Source organism: Aquarana catesbeiana, linkage group LG09, assembly GCF_042186555.1.
Source record: "Aquarana catesbeiana isolate 2022-GZ linkage group LG09, ASM4218655v1, whole genome shotgun sequence".
In the NCBI taxonomy this organism is placed as follows: domain Eukaryota; kingdom Metazoa; phylum Chordata; class Amphibia; order Anura; family Ranidae; genus Aquarana; species Aquarana catesbeiana.
The window spans coordinates 235,196,901-235,217,598 of NC_133332.1; the positions used below are offsets into that span (position 1 = coordinate 235,196,901).

Sequence of the window (20,698 nt, forward strand, 5' to 3'; positions counted from 1 at the left end):
AAAATGCAGACACTGCTATTTTTTTTGGTAAAGCCTAATATTCCTTCACTTTCTGTAAAGTAACAACAAATTTGAAACATTTTTCTTCAACTTTTGATTTGGAATAGACTGCGCAGTGTTCCCAATGCATTTGCGTGTATGAAAATATTTTTAACACAACTGTATGTCCACATGGAGAACCCCATCACCCTAAATCGAATCACTTTGGTGTAAAAGATTTGTTGTAAAGCCTTTATTCCCTACAATACCCCTAGTAACAATAAAACAGGTTCACACACATTGAGTAGTCAGTTTATTTAGCTCTGAACCTACAGAGTACATTCTGCAGTATACTTTCAATCAGCCCTGCTGACACTTTTTCTTCAAACCGGTCAAAGCATTGCACTGTGTTTTCCTGATGAATGTATTCATGATTACAGATCAAAATGCATTCACATAGAGTTTGACTGGTACAGAGGCTCCCCAAATTTTCACAGCTTGTGTGCCATATTTGGATAGTAGCAAGTGGTGAAGAGTCATGCTTAAATATAAAAAATAGCACACAAAAAAATTCTAATATTAAATCCCCAGTCCATATTTTTAATGGAAGAGATCAGAATTCAAACCTACTCCGGTTTTCACTGTCATCCAGGTCCTAATGCAACCACAGTACAACTGTGAAAGGCTGAGCTTGGACTTTAACTGTCCTTCCTCCCGCCTGTTGACCCCACTGGGGAGATTTTCCTTCACTTCTTGTCCTGTGATGCCCGCACAAGAAATAAGTGTGCAGTCAGCAGGACAGGGAGGCACAGACACAATAAAAAGTTTTTCCCTACTCTGTTCCCATTGAAGAAATTTCCCATAACCTCACAGACAGGGAAACAAAAAAGCTCAAATTCTTCTCCATTCTATTGAAAACAAAAGGTTTTGGCCATGGAAAACAGAAGGTCTGCTTTTTGCCAGACCCCTGCCACATCAACACAAATGGCTTTAAAAAGCTATTGACCAAGAAACGGTTCTCCGTATAAAAACACTTGCCTCAGCCCTGGCTCTAAATGTTTCCGAAGTGTGGGTGATGTCACCATGCTTCCTGGCAGAGCTGAGCTGGAGTGCATTCAGACAAGATTGAGCACCCAATTATGCCGGGAGGCAAGGTGACGTCATCCACATCTACTAGAAGAACCGGAAATCTAAGATGAGGTATTTTTTGTTTTGGGGAACAGAGTTTGTTGACTGAAGACTTTTTAAAGCCATTTGTGACGGTCACAGAGGGCTGTACATGATATATATATCATGTACAATTGTGACTCAAGTCATATTGTAATTGAATGTTATTAAAAATTACCTTTACTTTTAAATCTGCAGCCCGGTCATTTTCTGTAAAATGCAATGCAGTATGGTCACCTGGAGGCATTCTGTACACAGATGGTCTACAGAACTTCCCTAGAAATGTATTTTCCTGCTTGTGTGAATGGTTTACTGGTTTTCCCAGAAGTCTGCACTAAGATACAAGTGGAATGTTTGGCCTCTCCTGCAACAAAAAATGTCATTTTTGGGCGAGATCAATGGAAAATCACGTCCAAAGAGATGCAGCCCTTGCCAATTTCCTCATTCGAGCTCTGCAGGGGCAGCAGCTAATTGATGATTATAAAACCACTCCCATACAGATTCACTCTGTACACCGACACAAACAGCTATCTCTTTAAAACAACAGAAGGTAGGAATTTTCAAAAAACGTTTGTTAATAAAATCCTTGCAAAGTACAGTACATATAGTATATCACCCAGAAGGGAATGTTTTTTCTGAACAAAAGTGGAGTTACTCTTTTTATTGTGTGTAAATAAGGTGGGTGAGGCATTAGGTGCCCAAATAGATAAGCACCGAGTACCCCCTGCTGGGAGATTGCCTTAGATCACCTTTCATCATAAGCATTAGATCACAGTCCAGCCCCATGAAATTTCTCCAGTGAGTTTTAAAGTAAAAAGTCTTAATGGAACAGATCAAAATACACAAAGAAAAATAAGTTACCAGTGGGACAATTAGGGTAGGCACTATAAATTAATAATTTCCAGTTTTTTTGTTGTGGTTATCCTGTGCGTCATCATGGCTGCACTGTGGCCTCATTTCCACCCCTCTTGGCCTGAGCAAGCATTCCGGAAGTAACAATGTAGCGGAGCAGCCACCAGTCCCGCTGCCACGCTCAGCACAATGAAGAAAATGGCAGCCACCCAGAGGTTGTTAATGTGAGCCTTCAGAAAACTGGGGCCTTCTGATGGGATCTTATTTGTCATGTTCAGCATGTAACCCAGAGTCCATCCGACGTCAGCATTGTTGACCTGTGGACAACATCAAATTAAGACGTGTTTGCATAACCTGGGGTGTTTCAGGTCAAATACATATTGCAACAGAACACTTACTGTAAAGTTACCTATACACAAGTAGAAGAATTATAGCATAAAAATGTGTGTTCATACCAGTGGGCTGTGAACAATTATGTCCTATGGGGACAACCCCAGTGCTGGGAAAATTATTGATCGGTTCTAAAAGTTCAGGATGTCTTCAGATGTCAGAAGCAGCTGATATATCGTATATACTTGAGTATAAGTTGATCCGAATATAAGCCGAGGCACCTACTTTTGCCAAATAAACTGGAAAAACTTATTGACTAGAGTATAAGCCGAGGGAGAGAAATGCAGCAGCTACTGTAAGTGGAAAAGAAGGTCAACAATGCCCATTTGCAGCCTCACTGTGCCCATCTGCATGCCTCAGCCTCACTGTGCCCATATGCATGCCTCAAGTACCTGATCTCCCAGTGCACCTGTATCCATCTGCAGCCTTACGATCTCCCGGCTGACCTGTCACTGTGCCCAAAGCTCCCTGCCGCATGTACCTGATCTCCCGGCTGGCCTGTGTCCATCTGCAGCCTTACAATCTCCTGGCTGTCCTGTCAAGGTTTCTGCCTGCAGTGTGGTAATGAAGGGTAATGGTCTGGGGGAGGAAGGAAGGAATTAATTCTCTACGATCTCCCGGTGTTCTGTCCTGTCCTGCCGAAAAAGGTCCCCCGGCAGATAATGCCCCCCCAGGTGCAGCGCTTGCACGGTACGAACCACAACGGAGCCGCCGAAAATAGCCGAAAGTGAACAGCTGTAGTCTAGTCGGCGGCCATGCAGTGTACCAAAGCCCCCCCTCCTCCTCGTCCTTGTCCGTGACGGAACACTGACCAGCAGGGAGTCAGTGTTCAGCCTATCATGGACGAGGAGGAGGAGGTGGGGCTTTGGTACACTGCACGGCCGCTGACTAGACTACATATCATAGCGCCGGGAGATCGTAGATAATTAATTCCTTCCTTCCTCCCCCAGACCATTACCCTTCATTACCACCCTGCAGGCAGAAACCTTGACAGGACAGCCGGGAGATCATAAGGCTGCAGATGGACACACTGAGGAAGGAGACTCGAGTATAAGCCGAGGGGGGCATTTTCAGCACAAAAAAATGTGCTGAAAAACTCGGCTTATACTCGTGTATATACGGTATACATAATGGTTCCCTGATCTGTTTTTGTCTGAATTGGAAAACAGTCCATCATTCTCTTAGCTTAACATTACACTGTTCAGTTTTGCTGTGTTAACATACAGGTTTTAAAGCACAAATTACCATGCATTGTGTTTCTGCAGCCCATTCGTTGATGAATAGGCTGTCAACACACCGCAGCAGCCAAGAAAATGCACATAACCCTTTTAGCAATACAGCACACCACAATGTAAGTTGCCATGTTTTGGGGAGCACGCAGTGACACATGTTTTGACACTTTGTTCCACAACGCACACATCTTAATTAATGACCCCCAACCTTGGATTAGTTGATGGTTGTTGGGGTGGAGTAACAAAGTCTGATTGTGAAGAAAAACCATAAATGGTAACTTTTATTCTGAGAACTTATTAGAATGCTGGGAAGAGGCAATGAAAGAGGGCATTTGATCACCTTTTTTTGATACTTTTTTTATTTGCACTAACACACAATTTTTCAGGACAAGCTTTCGGGGTATGTCCCCTTCTTCAAGGTCCAAGCAGAAAGCTTGTCCTGAACCTTGAAGAAGAGGACATACCCCGAAAGCTTGTCCTGAAAAATTTTATGTTAGTGCAAATAAAAAAAAGTATCACGTCGGACAGTACTCAATTTTCTCTGTCACAATTGCACTAATACGGCTACAATCACATCAAGTATCACCTTTTTATAAATACTTAAAATATTTTTATAGAGAACTAAGTGGAAAATTGTTAAATAGACACAGGAGGAAAAAAAGTTTCGACCTTTGCATATGGAAAGATGTTCAGTAGATAAGGGTGCTCTGAGAGGGGAGGAATAAAAAGTTTAGACCTTTGCATATGGAAAGATGTTCAGTAGAGAAGGGTGCTGCTCTTAGGCTCCATTCACACTAGCGCGTTTTTTGATGCATTTTGCATTTTGCAGAAATGCACGGGAATTTTTTAACATGGGTTCCTATGGAACATGTTCACATCAATGCCTTTTTGTTTCTCTGCATTTTTGGAAAGGGTCAGGGACTTTTTTTCATGCAAAATGCAGCGTTTTGCATGTAATAGAATTCAATGGACAAGCATCAAAAACGCAAGTGCACCGTTTTTGCAGCGTTTTTGATGCGTTTTTGCCGTTTTTTTTTTTTAAATTTTTTTAAAATTTTTTTTTAGACTGTAAAAAAAAACTGTAAAAAAAAAAAAAAAAAAAACGCAAAACGCAAATCGCGGCAAAAACGCGGCAAAAACGCTGCTCAAAAACGTGGCAAGCATGAAAAAAAAACCTCCAAAAACGCCCAAAAGCAACATGCATAGGTGTGAATCGAGCCTTAGAGGGGAGGAATAAAAAGTTTAGGACCTTTGCATATGGAAAGGGCCCTTTACTGGTATAGCTGGGAAATTGTGGAATAATTTTGTGCAGGAATTGGACCTAGCAGATTAGGTAGACTGTTTTATAAAAAGGGCTGAGCATGTTTCTAAATGCACAAATATAAATTGCTCATAACATCTGTTGGGAAAACATTGCAGGATGTTGATCGAGGGCGTTGTCGAGTTGCCTTAGGAGATCAGGAAATAATGTTTTCTCTGTTGCAGCAAATTGGACACAACTTTAAACGAGTTTTTGCCTTCTTTTCAATTAAATGCATTTTTTTTTTTACTTCAAGTTTGAGGGACATGTGTAATCAACCATAGGCAAATATGTAACAGTGTTGTCCCTGAAATGTACTATAATTGCCACTAGGGGTCATGAAGGAACTATCTCCCAGATAAGGTAAACTCAAAGGGATTGTTAAGGTTTTTTTTTTTTCCCTCTTATTATTTTAATAAATATGCTCTACTTACTTGCTCTGTGCAATGATTTTGCACAGAACAGTCCTGATCCTCCTCTTCTGGAGGTCCCCCACTGGCATTCCTGGCTCCTCCTACCTTCTGAGTGTCACTCATGCAGGCTTCGATTCTGAGCCGCACTGTGTGCATCTACTGACACACATAGTGCAGATCAGCCCCTCCACGCTTCCTTATCACTGGATTTGATTGACAATAGCAGGAACCCATGGCTTCCGCTGCTCTCATAGAGTCCAGTGAGGTTGGGAGAGTGGAGAGAGACACTGCTCCCAGGCACAGCGCTGGTTTGAGATCAGGCTTAAGTAAGTATTTGGGGGGGGGAAGCTGCATGTAAAAGATTTTTTACCTTAAGGCCCCTTTCACACTGAGGCAGTAGGGGGCGTCGGTGGTAAAACAGCGCTATTCTTAGCGCTGTTTTACCGCGGTATTCGGCCGCTAGCGGTGCGGTTTTAACCCCCCGCTGGCAGCCGAAAAAGGGTTAAAACCACTCGTATAGCGCGGCTTCAGTGTGAAAGCCCTCAGGCTTTCACACTGAACAAACAGTGGAGGCTGTTTTGGGGCGGTTTGCAGGCGGTATTTTTAGCGCAATAACGCCTGCAAACCGCCCCAGTGTGAAAGGGGCCTAATGCAGAGATTGCATTAAGGTTAACAGAAAAAAACAACAACAAACAAACCTTTAGGTCTCATGTACACTGCTGCTGCTAAACGGATCTTTAGGAGCAGTTGGGCATTTTTTTCAACTGCTCCTGAACTCTCCTCTATGTTATCTTATCAGTACATATACACAGGGTCGTTTATAGTCGTTTCTAGGCAGTTGAGTTTAGAAGTCTTTTTTGGAAAGCAAAAAAATGAGTTCAGACGCTGAGTTTAGAGGCATTTCAAGCGCCAAACGCTTCTAAACGCAGCTAAACGTGGCTAAATGCGGTAACTCGTGTTTTGTTTAACCACTTGACGACCGCCTCACGCCGATGTACGTCGGCAAGGTGGCACGGACAGGCAAAATCACGTACATGTACGTGATTTGCCTTCCGCGGGTGGAGGGTCCGATCGGTCCCCCCCCCGGTGCCTGAGGCAGTCGCCATTTGTTCCCGGGCGATGAGAGGTCAGGGGGAGGCCATCCATTGTTGGCCACCCCCTCCCGATCGCTCCCGGCAAATGAGAATGCTTCCTTTCCCTCTGTAATGTAAACAGAGGGAAAGGAAGTGATGTCATCCCTCCTCGAGTCGGTCTTTTTGATCCGGCGCCGAGGAGAGAAGACATCGAGTAAGTCTGCACAACACTACACATCCAGTAGAACATGCCAGGCACACTTGTCACCCCCCATCACCCCCTGATCACCCCCTGATCACCCCCCTGTACCCCCTGTCACTCTGACACCAATAGCATTTTTTTTTTTTTTGCATTGGTGTCAGTTTGTGTCAGTTAAAAGTTTTAGGGCAGTTAGGTTAGCCCCCTTTAGGTCTAGGGTACCCCCCCTTAGGTCCAGGGTACCCCCCTAACCCCCCCTAATAAAAGTTAACCCCTTGATTACCCCCCGTCACCAGTGTCGCTAAGCGATCGTTTTTCTGATCGCTGTATTAGTGACACAGGTGACGCTAGTTAGGGAGGTAAGTATATAGGTTCGCTGTCAGTGTTTTATAGCGACAGGGACCCCCATATACTACCTGCTAAAGGTTTTAACCCCCTGATTGCCCCCTAGTTAACCCTTTCACCAGCGATCACCGTATAAGTGTTACGGGTGACGCTGGTTAGCTAGTTTGTTTTTTGTAGTTTATTACAGTTTATTACAGTTTATTATAGTTTTAGGGCACCCGCCGTTTATTACCCTATAAAGGTTTAACCCCCTAATTGCCCGGCGGTGATAGAAGTTAAGTTTTTAGGATCAGATAAGGTCTGCGTCGCCCCAGGCAGCGTCAGGTTAGCGCCAGTACCGCTAAAACCCACGCACGCAGCATACACCTCCCTTAGTGCTATAGTATCTGAGCGGATCGATATCTGATCCGATCAGATCTATACTCCCCAGCAGTTTAGGGTTCCCTGAAACGCAGTGTTAGCGGGATCAGCCCAGATACCTGCTAGCACCTGCATTTTGCTCCTCGGCCCAGCCCTGCCCAGCCCACCCAAGTGCAGTATCGATCGATAACTGTCACTTACAAAACACTAAGCACACATAACTGCAGCGTTCGCAGAGTCAGGCCTGATCCCTGCGATCGCTAACAGTTTTTTGGTAGCGTTTTGAATCAGTCGCTGACAGTCAGGAGCTTTTTTGCCTGTGAGTCTCACTAGTGTACCCCTAAATTTAGAGCCCAAAATGGCAAATAGAAGGTACACTAGTGAAGAGGCCTACACGTTTCTGAGTATGACAGATAGTGAAGAGGAAGTCACTCATCTGTCAAGTTCAGGCTCAGAATACGAACCTGTAGAGGACAGCGGCTCCATGACAGATAGCTCTGACGACAGAGTTGTGGTCCCTGCTAAGGTCAGGCGTACCAGACCCCAATCTTCTTCTGTCCTTGAAGTGCAAGAACCGCAGGGCTCTCGTATGGAGCAGAGCAGTACTAGCGCCGCTACTCCTTCTGGTGAACTGGCAAGCACCAGCGGCCTAGTACACCCTGGTCGTACATCCAGCACTGCAGTATCACGTGGTGACGTGGCGAGTCCCATAAGTGCAGTTCAAGCTGGCGAGGTGGCTAGCACTAGTAGTGTCCCGCTGCCACCAAGAAGACAAAGACAGGCCCGTCGTGCCCATAGTGCCCTTCCTGCTGCATTGGCCAATCCGAATTGGGAACCCACCACTTCTGCAGCACCCGTACTTCCCCCTTTCACTGGCCAACCCGGAATTCAGGTGGAAACAGTTGACTTTACGCCACTGGATTTTTATTCGCTGTTTTTCACCGAAGATCTCTATAGATCTATTGTGGACCAAAGCAATTTATACGCTGGTCAACACATCGCCACTAATCCCCAGTCCTCCCTTGCCAGAGATTGGAGACCAATTACGGTCTCCGAATTTAAGACCTTTCTGGGCCTTTCCCTCCTCATGGGGTTGAATAAAAAGAGTAAGTTGCGGTCATATTGGTCCACTGACCCAATTTACCATTCACCCTTGTTCTCTGCTTCCATGGCCAGGGCACGATACGAGCAGATTTTGCGGTTCATGCACTTCAACGACAATGAACTCTGTCGTCCTCGTGGAGACCCTGCATACGATCGGCTCTACAAAATTCGGCCCCTCGTAAACCACTTCAACCAATGTTTTGCAGACTTGTTTACCCCCCATCAAGTTGTCTGCGTTGATGAGTCCCTGATTAAGTTTTCTGGCCGCTTGTCATTCAAACAGTACCTTCCCAGCAAGCGTGCCAGATACGGGGTCAAGATGTATAAGCTCTGTGACAGGGCCACAGGCTATACATGTAGATTTATGGTTTACGAGGGAAAAGATAGTCACGTAGAGCCGACAAACTGCCCTGACTACATAGGAAGCGCTGGCAAGATAGTGTGGGACTTGGTGTCACCCTTATTCGGAAAGGGGTACCACTTGTACGTGGACAATTATTATACGAGCGTGCCACTTTTTAGTCACTTGTTTGATCAGCAGATTGGAGCATGTGGCACCGTGCGACCTAACCGCCGGGGCTTTCCCCAGCGGCTTGTAGATTCCCGTCTTAGGCTGGGGGAGAGAGCCTGCTTGAAGTATAATAATTTGCTCGCTATGAAGTGGAGGGATAAGAAGAATGTTTTCGTTCTCACCTCCCTTCATGCAGACACGACGACCCAAATTCCTACGGCGACTGGTGTTGTGGAGAAACCCCTCTGTGTCCACGAATACAACCTTAATATGGGAGGGGTGGACCTCAACGACCAGCTGTTGGCGCCGTACCTAGTTGCCCGTAAGGCCAGACGCTGGTACAAAAAAGTGTCTGTATACTTATTTCAATTGGCTTTGCTGAATGCTCATGTGCTATACAGAGCTTCAGGACAGACTGGATCCTTCCTTAAATTCCAGGAAGAGATCGTCAGAGCCCTTCTGTTTCCAGACGGTGCTCTACCTCACCTTCCCCAACCAAATGCAGTAAGCCGGCTGCATGAGCGGCATTTTCTTTATGCCATCCCGAGTACCCCTACCCAACGAGCCCCCCAAAAAAGATGTCGTGTCTGCAGCAAGCGCGGATTTAGGCGTGACACCCGGTGTCATTGTCCCTCCTGTCCTGGCAATCCTGGTCTTTGCATGGGTGAATGCTTTGAACGCTACCATACATTAGTTGAGTATTAGCGTAGGGTTCAGCACTGCACAGACTAGGCACACTAACACAGGGTCTCCCAAGATGCCATTGCATTTTGAGAGACCCAAACCTGGAACGAGTTACAAAAGTTAAAAGTTACTAAAAAAAAAAGTGTAAAAAAAAAAAATAAAAAAAAATAAAAAAAAATAAAAACACAAAAAAAAAATATAAAATAAAAAAACCAAAAATAGTTGTTGTTTTATTGTTCTCTCTCTCTCTATTCTCTCTCTATTGTTCTTCTCTTTTTTACTCTATTCTATTCTGCAATGTTTTATTGTTATTATGTTTTACCATGTTTCCTTTTCAGATTTTTTATACTTTACCGTTTACTGTGTTTTGTTGGTAACCATTTTATTGTTTTCAGGTACGCCATTCAGTTGCAGCGCGGATTTATTTATCTTGACAGCAACAGCGTTTGCTCCCACGATATCTAAAGCCGTGACTCCAGCGCTGTCGGAGGTGATTTCACCACCACAGTTACATACTTCAGCATATATGCCGAAGCGTGGGGGCAGCAGTGGGTGGAGGAGCAATTTGCTCCTGCCTTTTGCGGGAGGATGCCCCCATGCTTCGGCATATATATATTTTAGGCACAGGTTGCGTTAAATGTTTTATTTTTTACTATGTTTTTTTTTGTATTTGCTTTGCAGGTATGGTAAGTCTTACTGTTATACTGTAATGTTACTTTGTTTTATTGTTAACCATCATTTGCTTAGCAGGTACGCCATTCAGTTGCAGCGCGGATTTATTTATCTTGACAGCAACAGCGTTTGCTCCCACGATATATAAAGCCGTGACTCCAGCGCTGTCGGAGGTGATTTCACCACCACAGTTACATACTTCAGCATATATGCCGAAGCGTGGGGGCAGCAGTGGGTGGAGGAGCAATTTGCTCCTGCCTTTTGCGGGAGGATGCCCCCATGCTTCGGCATATATAAATGGTGCATGTATGCCCATCATTAGAAGTGGGTGGATGAAGGGAGGTATTCTAATGGTGGGCATACCCACCGATCAATATCTTTTTTTCGTTCAGCCCTCAGGCTGCATGAAAAAAAAGTTTACAATATATGCCTAACAAGGACCAGCAACGTACTGGTATGTTGCTGGACTTTGAGTGGTTATACCAGAATGATGCCTGCAGGTTTAGGTATCATCTTGGTATCATTCTTTTCAGCCAGCGGTCGGCTTTCATGTAAAAGCAATCCTAGCGGCTAATTAGCCTCTAGACTGCTTTTGCAAGCAGTGGGAGGGAATGACCCCCCTCCCCCACCGTCTTCCATGTTTTTCTCTGGCTTTCCTGTCCCAACAGGGAACCTGAAAATGCAGCCGGTGATTCAGCCAGCTGACCATAGAGCTGATCAGAGACCAGAATGGCTCCAAACATCTCTATGGCCTAAGAAACCGGAAGCTACGAGCATTTCATGACTTAGATTTCGCCGAATGTAAACAGCGCCATTGGGAAATTGGGAAAGCATTTTATCACACCGATCTTGGTGTGGTCAGATGCTTTGAGGGCAGAGGAAAGATCTAGGGTCTAATAGAGCCCAATTTTTTAAAAAAAGAGTACCTGTCACTACCTATTGCTATCATAGGGGATATTTACATTCCCTGAGATAACAATAAAATTAATAAAAAAAAAAATAAAAATGAAAGGAACAGTTTAAAAATAAGATAAAAAAGCAAAAAAATAATAAAGAAAAAAAAAAAAAAAAAAAAAAAAAAAGCACCCCTGTCCCCCCCTGCTCTCGCGCAAAGGCGAACGCAAGCGTCGGTCTGGCGTCAAATGTAAACAGCAATTGCACCATGCATGTGAGGTATCACCGTGAAGGACAGAACGAGGGCAGTAATTTTAGCAGTAGACCTCCTCTGTAAATCTAAAGTGGTAACCTGTAAAGGCTTTTAAAAATGTATTTATTTTGTCGCCGCTGCGCGTTTGTGCGCAATTTTAAAGCATGTCATGTTTGGTATCCATGTACTCGGCCTAAGATCATCTTTTTTATTTCATCAAACATTTGGGCAATATAGTGTATTTTAGTGCATTAAAATTTAAAAAAGTGTGTTTTTTCCCCAAAAATGCGTTTGAAAAATCGCTGCGCAAATACTGTGTGAAAAAAAAATATGAAACACCCACCATTTTAATCTGTAGGGCATTTGCTTTAAAAAAATATATAATGTTTGGGGGTTCAAAGTAATTTTCTTGCAAAAAAAAATTATTTTTTCATGTAATCAAAAAGTGTCAGAAAGGGCTTTGTCTTCAAGTGGTTAGAAGAGAGAGTGATGTGTGACATAAGCTTCTAAATGTTGTGCATAAAATGCCAGGACAGTTCAAACCCCCCCCAAATGACCCCATTTTGGAAAGTAGACACCCCAAGCTATTTGCTGAGAGGCATGTCGAGTCCATGGAATATTTTATATTGTGACACAAGTTGCGGGAAAGAGACAAATCCTTTTTTTTTTGCACAAAGATGTCACTAAATGATATATTGCTCAAACATGCCATGGGAATATGTGAAATTACACCCCAAAATACATTCTGTTGCTTCTCCTGAGTACGGGGATACCACATGTGTGGGACTTTTTGGGAGCCTAGCCGCGCACGGGACCCCGAAAACCAAGCCCCGCCTTCAGGCTTTCTAAGGGCGTAAATTTTTGATTTCACTCTTCACTGCCTAGCACAGTTTCGGAGGCCATGGAATGCCCAGATGGCACAACCCCCCCCCAAATGACCCCATTTTGGAAAATAGACACCCCAAGCTATTTGCTGAGAGGTATAGTGAGTATTTTGCAGACCTCACTTTTTGTCACAAACTTTCGAAAATTGAAAAAAGAAAAAAAAAATACATTTTTCTTGTCTTTCTTCATTTTCAAAAACAAATGAGAGCTGCAAAATACTCACCATGCCTCTCAGCAAATAGCTTGGGGTGTCTACTTTCCAAAATGGGGTCATTTGGGGGGGGTTTGTGCCATCTTGGCATTTTATGGCCTTCAAAACTGTGATAGGTAGTGAGGAGTGGAATCACAACTTAACGCCCTTAGAAATCCTGAAGCCGGTGCTTGGTTTTCGGGGCCCCGTATGCGGCTAGGCTCCCAAAAAGTCCCACACATGTGGTATCCCCGTACTCAGGAGAAGCAGCAGAATATATTTTGGGGTGTAATTCCACATATGCCCATGGCATGTTTGAGCAATATATCATTTAGTGACAACTTTGTGCAAAAAAAAAAAAAAAAAAAAAAAAAATTGTCACTTTCCCGCAACTTGTGTCAAAATATAAAATATTCCATGGACTCAACATGCCTCTCAGCAAATAGCTTGGGGTGTCTACTTTCCAAAATGGGGTAATTTGGGGGGGTTTTGTGCCATCTGGGCTTTTTATGGCCTTCAAAACTGTGATAGGCAGTGAGGAGTGAAATCAAAAATTTACGCCCTTAGAAATCCTGAAGGCAGTGCTTGGTTTTCGGGGCCCCGTATGCGGCTAGGCTCCCAAAAAGTCCCACACATGTGGTATCCCCATACTCAGGAGAAGCAGCTAAATGTATTTTGGGGTGCAATTCCACATATGCCCATGGCCTGTGTGAGAAATATATCATTTAGTGACAACTTTGTGCAAAAAAAAAAAAAAAATTGTCACTTTCCCGCAACTTGTGTCAAAAAATAAAATATTCCATGGACTCAACATGCCTCTCAGCAAATAGCTTGGGGTGTCTACTTTCCAAAATGGGGTCATTTGGGGGGGTTTTGTGCCATCTTGGCATTTTATGGCCTTCAAAACTGTGATAGGAAGTGAGGAGTGAAATCAAAAATTTATGCCCTTAGAAATCCTGAAGGCGGTGCTTGATTTTCGGGGCCCCGTACGCGGCTAGGCTCCCAAAAAGTCCTAAACATGTGGTATCCCCATACTCAGGAGAAGCAGCAGAATGTATTTTGGGGTGTAATTCCACATATGCCCATGGCATGTTTGAGCAATATATCATTTAGTGACAACTTTGTGCAAAAAAAAAAAAAAAAAAAAGTGTTACTTTCCCGCAACTTGTGTCAAAATATAAAATATTCCATGGACTCAACATGCCTCTCAGCAAATAGTTTGGGGTGTCTACTTTCCAAAATGGGGTCATTTGGGGGGGGTTTGTGCCATCTTGGCATTTTATGGCCTTCAAAACTGTGATAGGTAGTGAGGAGTGAAATCACAACATTACGCCCTTAGAAATCCTGAAGGCGGTGATTGGTTTTCGGGGCCCCGTACGTGGCTAGGCTCCCAAAAAGTCCCACACATGTGGTATCCCCATACTCAGGAGAAGCAGCTGAATGTATTTTGGGGTGCAATTCCACATAGGCCCATGGCCTGTGTGAGCAATATATCATTTAGTGACAACTTTTTGTAAATATTTTTTTTTTTTTTGTCATTATTCAATCACTTGGGACAAAAAAAATAAATATTCAATGGGTTCAACATGCCTCTCAGCAATTTCCTTGGGGTGTCTACTTTCCAAAATGGGGTCATTTGGGGGGGTTTTGTACTGCTCTGCTATTTTAGCACCTCAAGAAATGACATAGGCAGTCATAAACTAAAAGCTGTGTAAATTCCAGAAAATGTACCCTAGTTTGTAGACGCTATAACTTTTGCGCAAACCAATAAATATATGCTTATTGACATTTTTTTTACCAAAGACATGTGGCCGAATAAATTTTGGCCTAAATGTATGACTAAAATTGAGTTTATTGGATTTTTTTTATAACAAAAAGTAGAAAATATCATTTTTTTTCAAAATTTTCGGTCTTTTTCCGTTTATAGCGCAAAAAATAAAAACGGCAGAGGTGATCAAATGCCATCAAAAGAAAGCTCTATTTGTGGGAAGAAAAGGACGCAAATTTCATTTGGGTACAGCATTGCATGACCGCGCAATTAAAAGTTAAAGCGACGCAGTGCCAAATTGGAAAAAGACCTCTGGTCCTTAGGCAGCATAATGGTCCGGGGCTCAAGTGGTTAAAGGCGTTTTTCATTTTTGGCTATTTTGAAAAAAAATTTTTTTTTTTCAAGTGCTTCTAAACGCAAACGTGGCAAAACGCTGCTAAACGCGGCATGTAAATGCGGCAAAACAGATGGTTTAAACGTGGGTCACTATCTGTCAAGTTAAATCGTTCAGGAGAGGTTGTAAAAATGTCCCCTGTACATTAAGCCTTAGACCCCTTTCACACTGGAGCGGTTTTCAGGCGGTATTGCGCTAAAAATACCGCCTGAAAACCGCCCCTAAACAGCCTCCGCTGTTTGTTCAGTGTGAAAGCCCGAGGGCTTTCACACTGAAGCGGTGCGAAGGCAGGGCGGTGAAAAAAGTCCTGCAAACCGCTTTTTTGGAGCGGGGAAGGAGCGGTGTATTCACCGCTCCTTCCCCGCTCCTGCCCATTGAAATCAATGGGACAGCGCGGCTATACCGCGGCAATACCGCGGCTATAGCCGCGCTGTACGAGGGATTTTAACCCTTTTTCGGCCGCCAGCGGGGGGTAAAACCGCACCGCTAGCGGCCGAATACCGCTGCAAGAACGGCGGTACAGCAGCGCTAAAAATAGCGCTGTTGTACCGCCGACGCCCCCACCGCCCCAGTGTGAAAGGGGCCTTAGTCTTTACAACAACTTCAAGGCCAATGGCAATAATATCACCAACAAACAGAAATAGGATTATGCTTACATTTCATTTACATGCATAGTGTAGTATCTATATATAGATCCCCTAAGCTGACCTTGTTCTGCCAAAAAAACTAGGGGATGAAACAACCAGTGACTGATAATAGCTTATCACACTACACAGTAGATAGGATTCATAGAATCAATCATAAAATTGCATATCTGTAGGTACACGTATACGCACCTGGTTTGAAAAACGTATGTTATTCCACGACTCGCTGGTAAAATGGTACCCGTCCACTAGCAGAGTCAGTATGTACATTGCTGAGGTACAGTACTCCAACAGTCGCTTCTTGTTCTCACCAGGGAAACTAGCACTGAGCTGGAGACAACAGTAGCACATGGTTAGGACCTAAAGGGTTAATTGTATTGGGCCAATTAGCCTTTACAGTGGGGTTTATATGAAAGGGGTTTATATGAAAGGTATCTCCCCCCCCTACTAAAATAATTTGTATAAATACAGCTTTATCATATAGACCTTTTTTTTTAACATTGTATGAATATTCTAGGCCAGGTTAGGAGTCGTAAACTATAATGTTTTCAATAAAACAGGTGATCCTAGTGGAGGGGCATTCTTTGCACTTCATTGGTCTTAGGCCTATGGGCTCCAGTGATGGAAATCCAGTTCTGCCTCTGAACTAATGTGCTATTCAATCAAATTTTACTGTACCTCTTTCCACTCGCGGGTGCAATAATTCCAGACAGAACTGTTGGCGATACTCAAGGGCTGCCCATAGGTCAGATTCAAGAAATTGAAGGTGTAATAGAAGGCAGAAAAAGCCTAAAGAAAACAACAGGGTGTGGTTAGACTTTCCTAGTAATAATACAAAAATAGTAGAAAACAAATTACAGAAAAAGTATAGTGTGAAAGCCCGAGGGCTTTCACATTGGAGGGGTGCGCTGGCAGGACGCTAAAAAATGTCCTGCAAGGAGCATCTTGGAGGCGCTGTAGGAGCGGGGTATACCCCTCTCCTAAAGCGCCCCTGCCCATTGAAATCAATGGGTAGCGCCGCCGACGTGCCAGCAAAGTGCTGCTGCAGCGGCGCTTTGGTGGCACTTTTAACCCTTTTTCAGCCGTTAGCGGGGATTAAAAGCACCTCGCTAGCGGCCAAAAAAGGGCCGCAAAAACGACGGTAAAGCGCCGCTACAAATAGCAGTGCTTTCCCGCCGACGCCCCCAACGCCCCAGTGTGAAAGTAGCCTTAAACAAAAAATTTTCATTTTCTAGTGTTAGTGCATGTTTTCGCCTACATCGACAGGCTTTGGCCTTTTGCTGATGAGCAAATGCAGGTTTCAGATGTATTCTTCCTGCCTTTGAGATAAAAAAATTAACACAATTGTGCTTTTAAAAACTCACAGTAGTACAAGTTGAAATGTGTCATTACACAAGGCAGGCGGTCTACTTTTTTGTCCTCTAGAAGTCTTCTACAGTTCCCATTACCAATGACAAAGTTTATGTATAAACCTTTGCACACAAGAACAGTGCTGGAATAAGCTCCTCTGGAACCCTAATGCCGCGTACACACGGTCGGACTTTTCGTCTACAAAAGTCCGACAGCCTGTCCGACATACTTCCGACGTACCTTCGGCGGACTTGCGGCAGACTTTCTTACGAACGGACTTGCCTACACACGACCACACAAAAGTACGACAGCCTAGTACGCGGTGACGTACACCAAGTCCGACGAGACTATAAAACGGAAGTTCAATAGCCCGTACGACACCCTTTGGGCTCCTTCTGCTAATCTCGTGTTTATCTCGTGTTAGTAGAAGTTTGGTGAGAGACGATTCGCGCTTGTGAGACTCGTATTTTTCAGTTCGTTTTAACTGTTGTTCAGTCTGTGCTTGTGAGGTTTGTATCTGCTTTTCAGTGCGTTTGGTCAGTTGGCATTGAGAAATCTTTGTTTTATTGGCCGCTCGTTCCTGATTTTCAGGTCGTTCTTCACAGGCCTTGCTGTTCTTCAGTGCGTTCTGTTTAGTGCGTTCTGACCAGCCGACCGTTTTGAAGCCATGTTACCTGTACGTACTCGTCGTAGAGCTCGTGCATTGTATGTGCTTGGTGCTGTAGTTTATTCTTCAGCCCAAGACCAGTCCATGAACAGGGCGAGGAGGAGTTCATGGACCAAGAATTGGTTGCTTCAGCGTGACCAGTTCTGTCACATGCCTTTGCTCCGTGAGATCCGTGAGAATAATCCTGAGGATTTCAGGAACTTTCTCCGGATGACGGACCCCGTTTTTGACCGTTTGTTGGCTTTGCTGACCCCCTATATCAGCAGGCAGGATACCTGCATGAGGCAAGCCATCACTCCGGAGCAGAGGCTGGTCGCTACCTTGCGGTATTTGGCCACAGGGAGAAGCCTGCAGGACCTTAAGTTCTCGACAGGCATCTCCCCCCAGGCTCTGGGGATCATTATCCCAGAGACCTGTTCTGCCATCATACAGGTCCTGCAGAAGGACTATATTAAGGTAAGATATTTTTCTTTTATTAGCGTCACATGTTCTTTTATGTAATCTTTGATAATATAATGTATTTCTTGCTTCAAACACTACTTACCATCATTGCAATATAGTGTGAATGTCCCCTTTTTTATCCTCACACATGCTGGATTTTTTTCCTGTTATTTTTTGTCATGCATGTATATTTTCCTTCAATAACCTTCCCAGCATGAAGTGATGGGAACATATCCACCTAGTCTACTCATTTTGAATGTATTTTGTTTGAGTGTATTTAGTGTGCTTATAATTAGCAATTATCTAGATTTCCCAACCCCCCCACCCACCCCCACCTAAACTCACTCCAAATAGTGTGCTGCTAATGAGCAATTATCTAGATTTCACAACCCCCCCACCCCCACCCTCGTTAAAATTTGCTTGAATGTTCTGTGGTGTTGATTTGTCTAAAGCAAATATATGTTGCAGTTTGCAAAATGCATGTGCACTCTACAAGTGCATTTGTTCCAGTGCTTTAGTAAATGAGCAGAAGCTCTGCTGATTTCCATCATCAAATCATATGCAAGCCTCAAAGTGTTTTCATTAATTGCCCTTGCATGTGATTGTGTACTCCTTGCAACATGAATGCCTTTTTACATTACCTCATTTACTGTAAGCTGGTTAGCAACTGCACCTGCAGAGTGCGACAACTGCAGTCTTGTAGCCTTTTTAGTCCCTAAATTCCTGCGTGTCCTAAAAGTAATTTTTTTTGGGGATTTCACAACCCCCTAAAATGTAATCAATGTTCCATCAGAGGGGGTGAGCAATCTGATAAGTGTGCCTTTCCATATTAGTTATTCCAGAAGAATTAAATTATTGAATGTTATACTGATGCTGGGGAATAATGTTTTTAATTGTCTAATTTTCTTGCAATGTTAGCTTACAAATTAATTGATTTTGGTTTTCTTGTTTGATTCCCCAGTTTCCTTCAACGCCACAGGAATGGCAGACTGTGGCATCCCATTTTGACAGCCGTTGGGACTTTCCCAATTGTGGAGGGGCTATAGATGGGAAACATGTCCACATTGTGCCACCACCCCATTCGGGGTCATATTATTTTAATTATAAGGGGTTCCACAGTATTGTTTTAATGGCGGTGGTGTCGGCACACTATGATTTTGTATATGTGGACGTGGGGAAGAATGGCCGGATGTCGGATGGAGGAGTATTTGCCCAGACGGAGTTCTGCCAGCGTCTCCAGAGTGGTGGCCTGGGATTGCCACCTGATGAGGATAACGTGGAAGGACTCCCCTTTGTCTTCATTGCCGATGAAGCCTTCGCTCTCAGCAAGCACCTCATGAGGCCATTCCCCCAAAGAACCCTCACCCCGGAGAGGAGGGTTTTTAATTACCGGCTGGCCAGAGCTAGAAGAGTGGTTGAGAATGCGTTTGGAATTCTGGCCAGCCGGTTCCGCCTGTTTCAAACAGCCATTAATTTGGCGGAATACAAACTTAATTTTATCATTTTATCGTGCTGCATTCTGCACAACTTTTTAAATAAGCATTCTCCCAATTATATAGGCACAGTTGGGCCTGAGGCCGGACAAATAGAAGCCAACCTTACAGGCCTGGATACTGTCCGTACTGGCTTGGCCCCCCAAAGTGCCCGTCAAGTTAGACAGCAATATGTTAATTATTTTATGGGTAGGGGGGCCATTGCAATGGGCCAGGATATATAATTTTTGACAATAAAAAAAATATTGATGAAATCTTGCATTATATTTATTGCTTGCCTTTCTTTTGGGCTGTCTCCTAGGTTATGGTCGAGCAGTTGTAGTGCCAACTGTATTTTAATTTTAAATGTCTAAATAAGCTACATTGCCACTGTAAACCACTTTTTTACAATTATAACCAAAATGATACTGAGCCTTGAAATAACAAACCACACATTTATTTAATTCCTATAAGGAGATGTTTTTATTAATGGTTGTTATGCATTCAGTTCTGCATTTAGTATAAAATGTTCATAGACAAAAATATAATGATATCTTAATAATGTAGCAAAATATAATTATATTTAAATATTTCTACCTAATCCACAAAAAAATATTTTTGGCTTTTTGATTTTCGCAAACAGGCTTATTTTTTGTTTTTGGAAAATCAAGTTTTTTTTTTTATTTTTTTTAAAAGCAATTTTTTTTTTAATGTTTTTTTTTTTTTTAATCAAGTTAGTTTTTTTTTCTTTTTTTTTTTAAATAAAGTTTTTTTTTTTTTTTTTGGTTTTTTTAAAATCAAGTTTTGTTATTTTTTTTTGGTTTTTTAAAATCAAGTTTTTTTTTTTTTTTTTTTTAATAAAGTTTTTTTTTTTTTTTTTGGTTTTTTAAAATCAAGTTTTTTATTTTTTTTTGGTTTTTGAAAATCAAGTTTGTTATTTTTTTTTGGTTTTTTAAAATCAAGTTTTTTTTTTTTTTTTTTGGTTTTTGAAAATCAAGTTTGTTATTTTTTTTTGGTTTTTGAAAATCAAGTTTGTTATTTTTTTTGGTTTTTTAAAATCAAGTTTTTTTTTTGTTTTTTTTTTAATAAAGTTTTTTTTTTTTTTTGGTTTTTTAAAATCAAGTTTTTTATTTTTTTTTTGTTTTTTTAAAATCAAGTTTTTTAGTTTTTTTTGGTTTTTCAAATCAATTTTTTGATTTTTTTGGTTTTTCAAATCAATTTTTTGATTTTTTTGGTTTTTTAAAATCACTTTTAATTTTTTTTTTTTGTGTTTTTTAGAAAATCAAGTTTTATTTTATTGTGGATTTTTGAGGTATTTACGAGAAACAGCCCTCCTTTTTTACATTAGGTTAAACAGCCATTTATGTTCTGCCAAAAAAAAAAAGAGAAGGCCCAGAATGGGGTCAGCAAAACAGGAAATGAAGGACATGATTGATGTTTTGGGGTTTAAAAAAGGGGA

General features: G+C 42.6%; 1 protein-coding gene across 1 annotated transcript in view; it reads right to left on the reverse strand.

Annotated features, from left to right (window-relative positions):
• Positions 1–275: 275 nt before the first annotated feature.
• The window catches only part of LOC141108399 (ectonucleoside triphosphate diphosphohydrolase 8-like), a 90,451-nt gene continuing 70,028 nt past the window's right edge, over positions 276–20,698 (reverse strand). The window contains exons 8-10 of the mRNA XM_073599980.1: positions 15,988–16,098; positions 15,502–15,639; positions 276–2,315 (exon numbers count right to left, since the gene is read on the reverse strand). Of these exons, the coding sequence (XP_073456081.1) occupies positions 2,100–2,315; positions 15,502–15,639; positions 15,988–16,098 (465 nt within the window). The 3' untranslated portion in view covers positions 276–2,099. The remainder of the gene's footprint in view (positions 2,316–15,501; positions 15,640–15,987; positions 16,099–20,698) is intronic.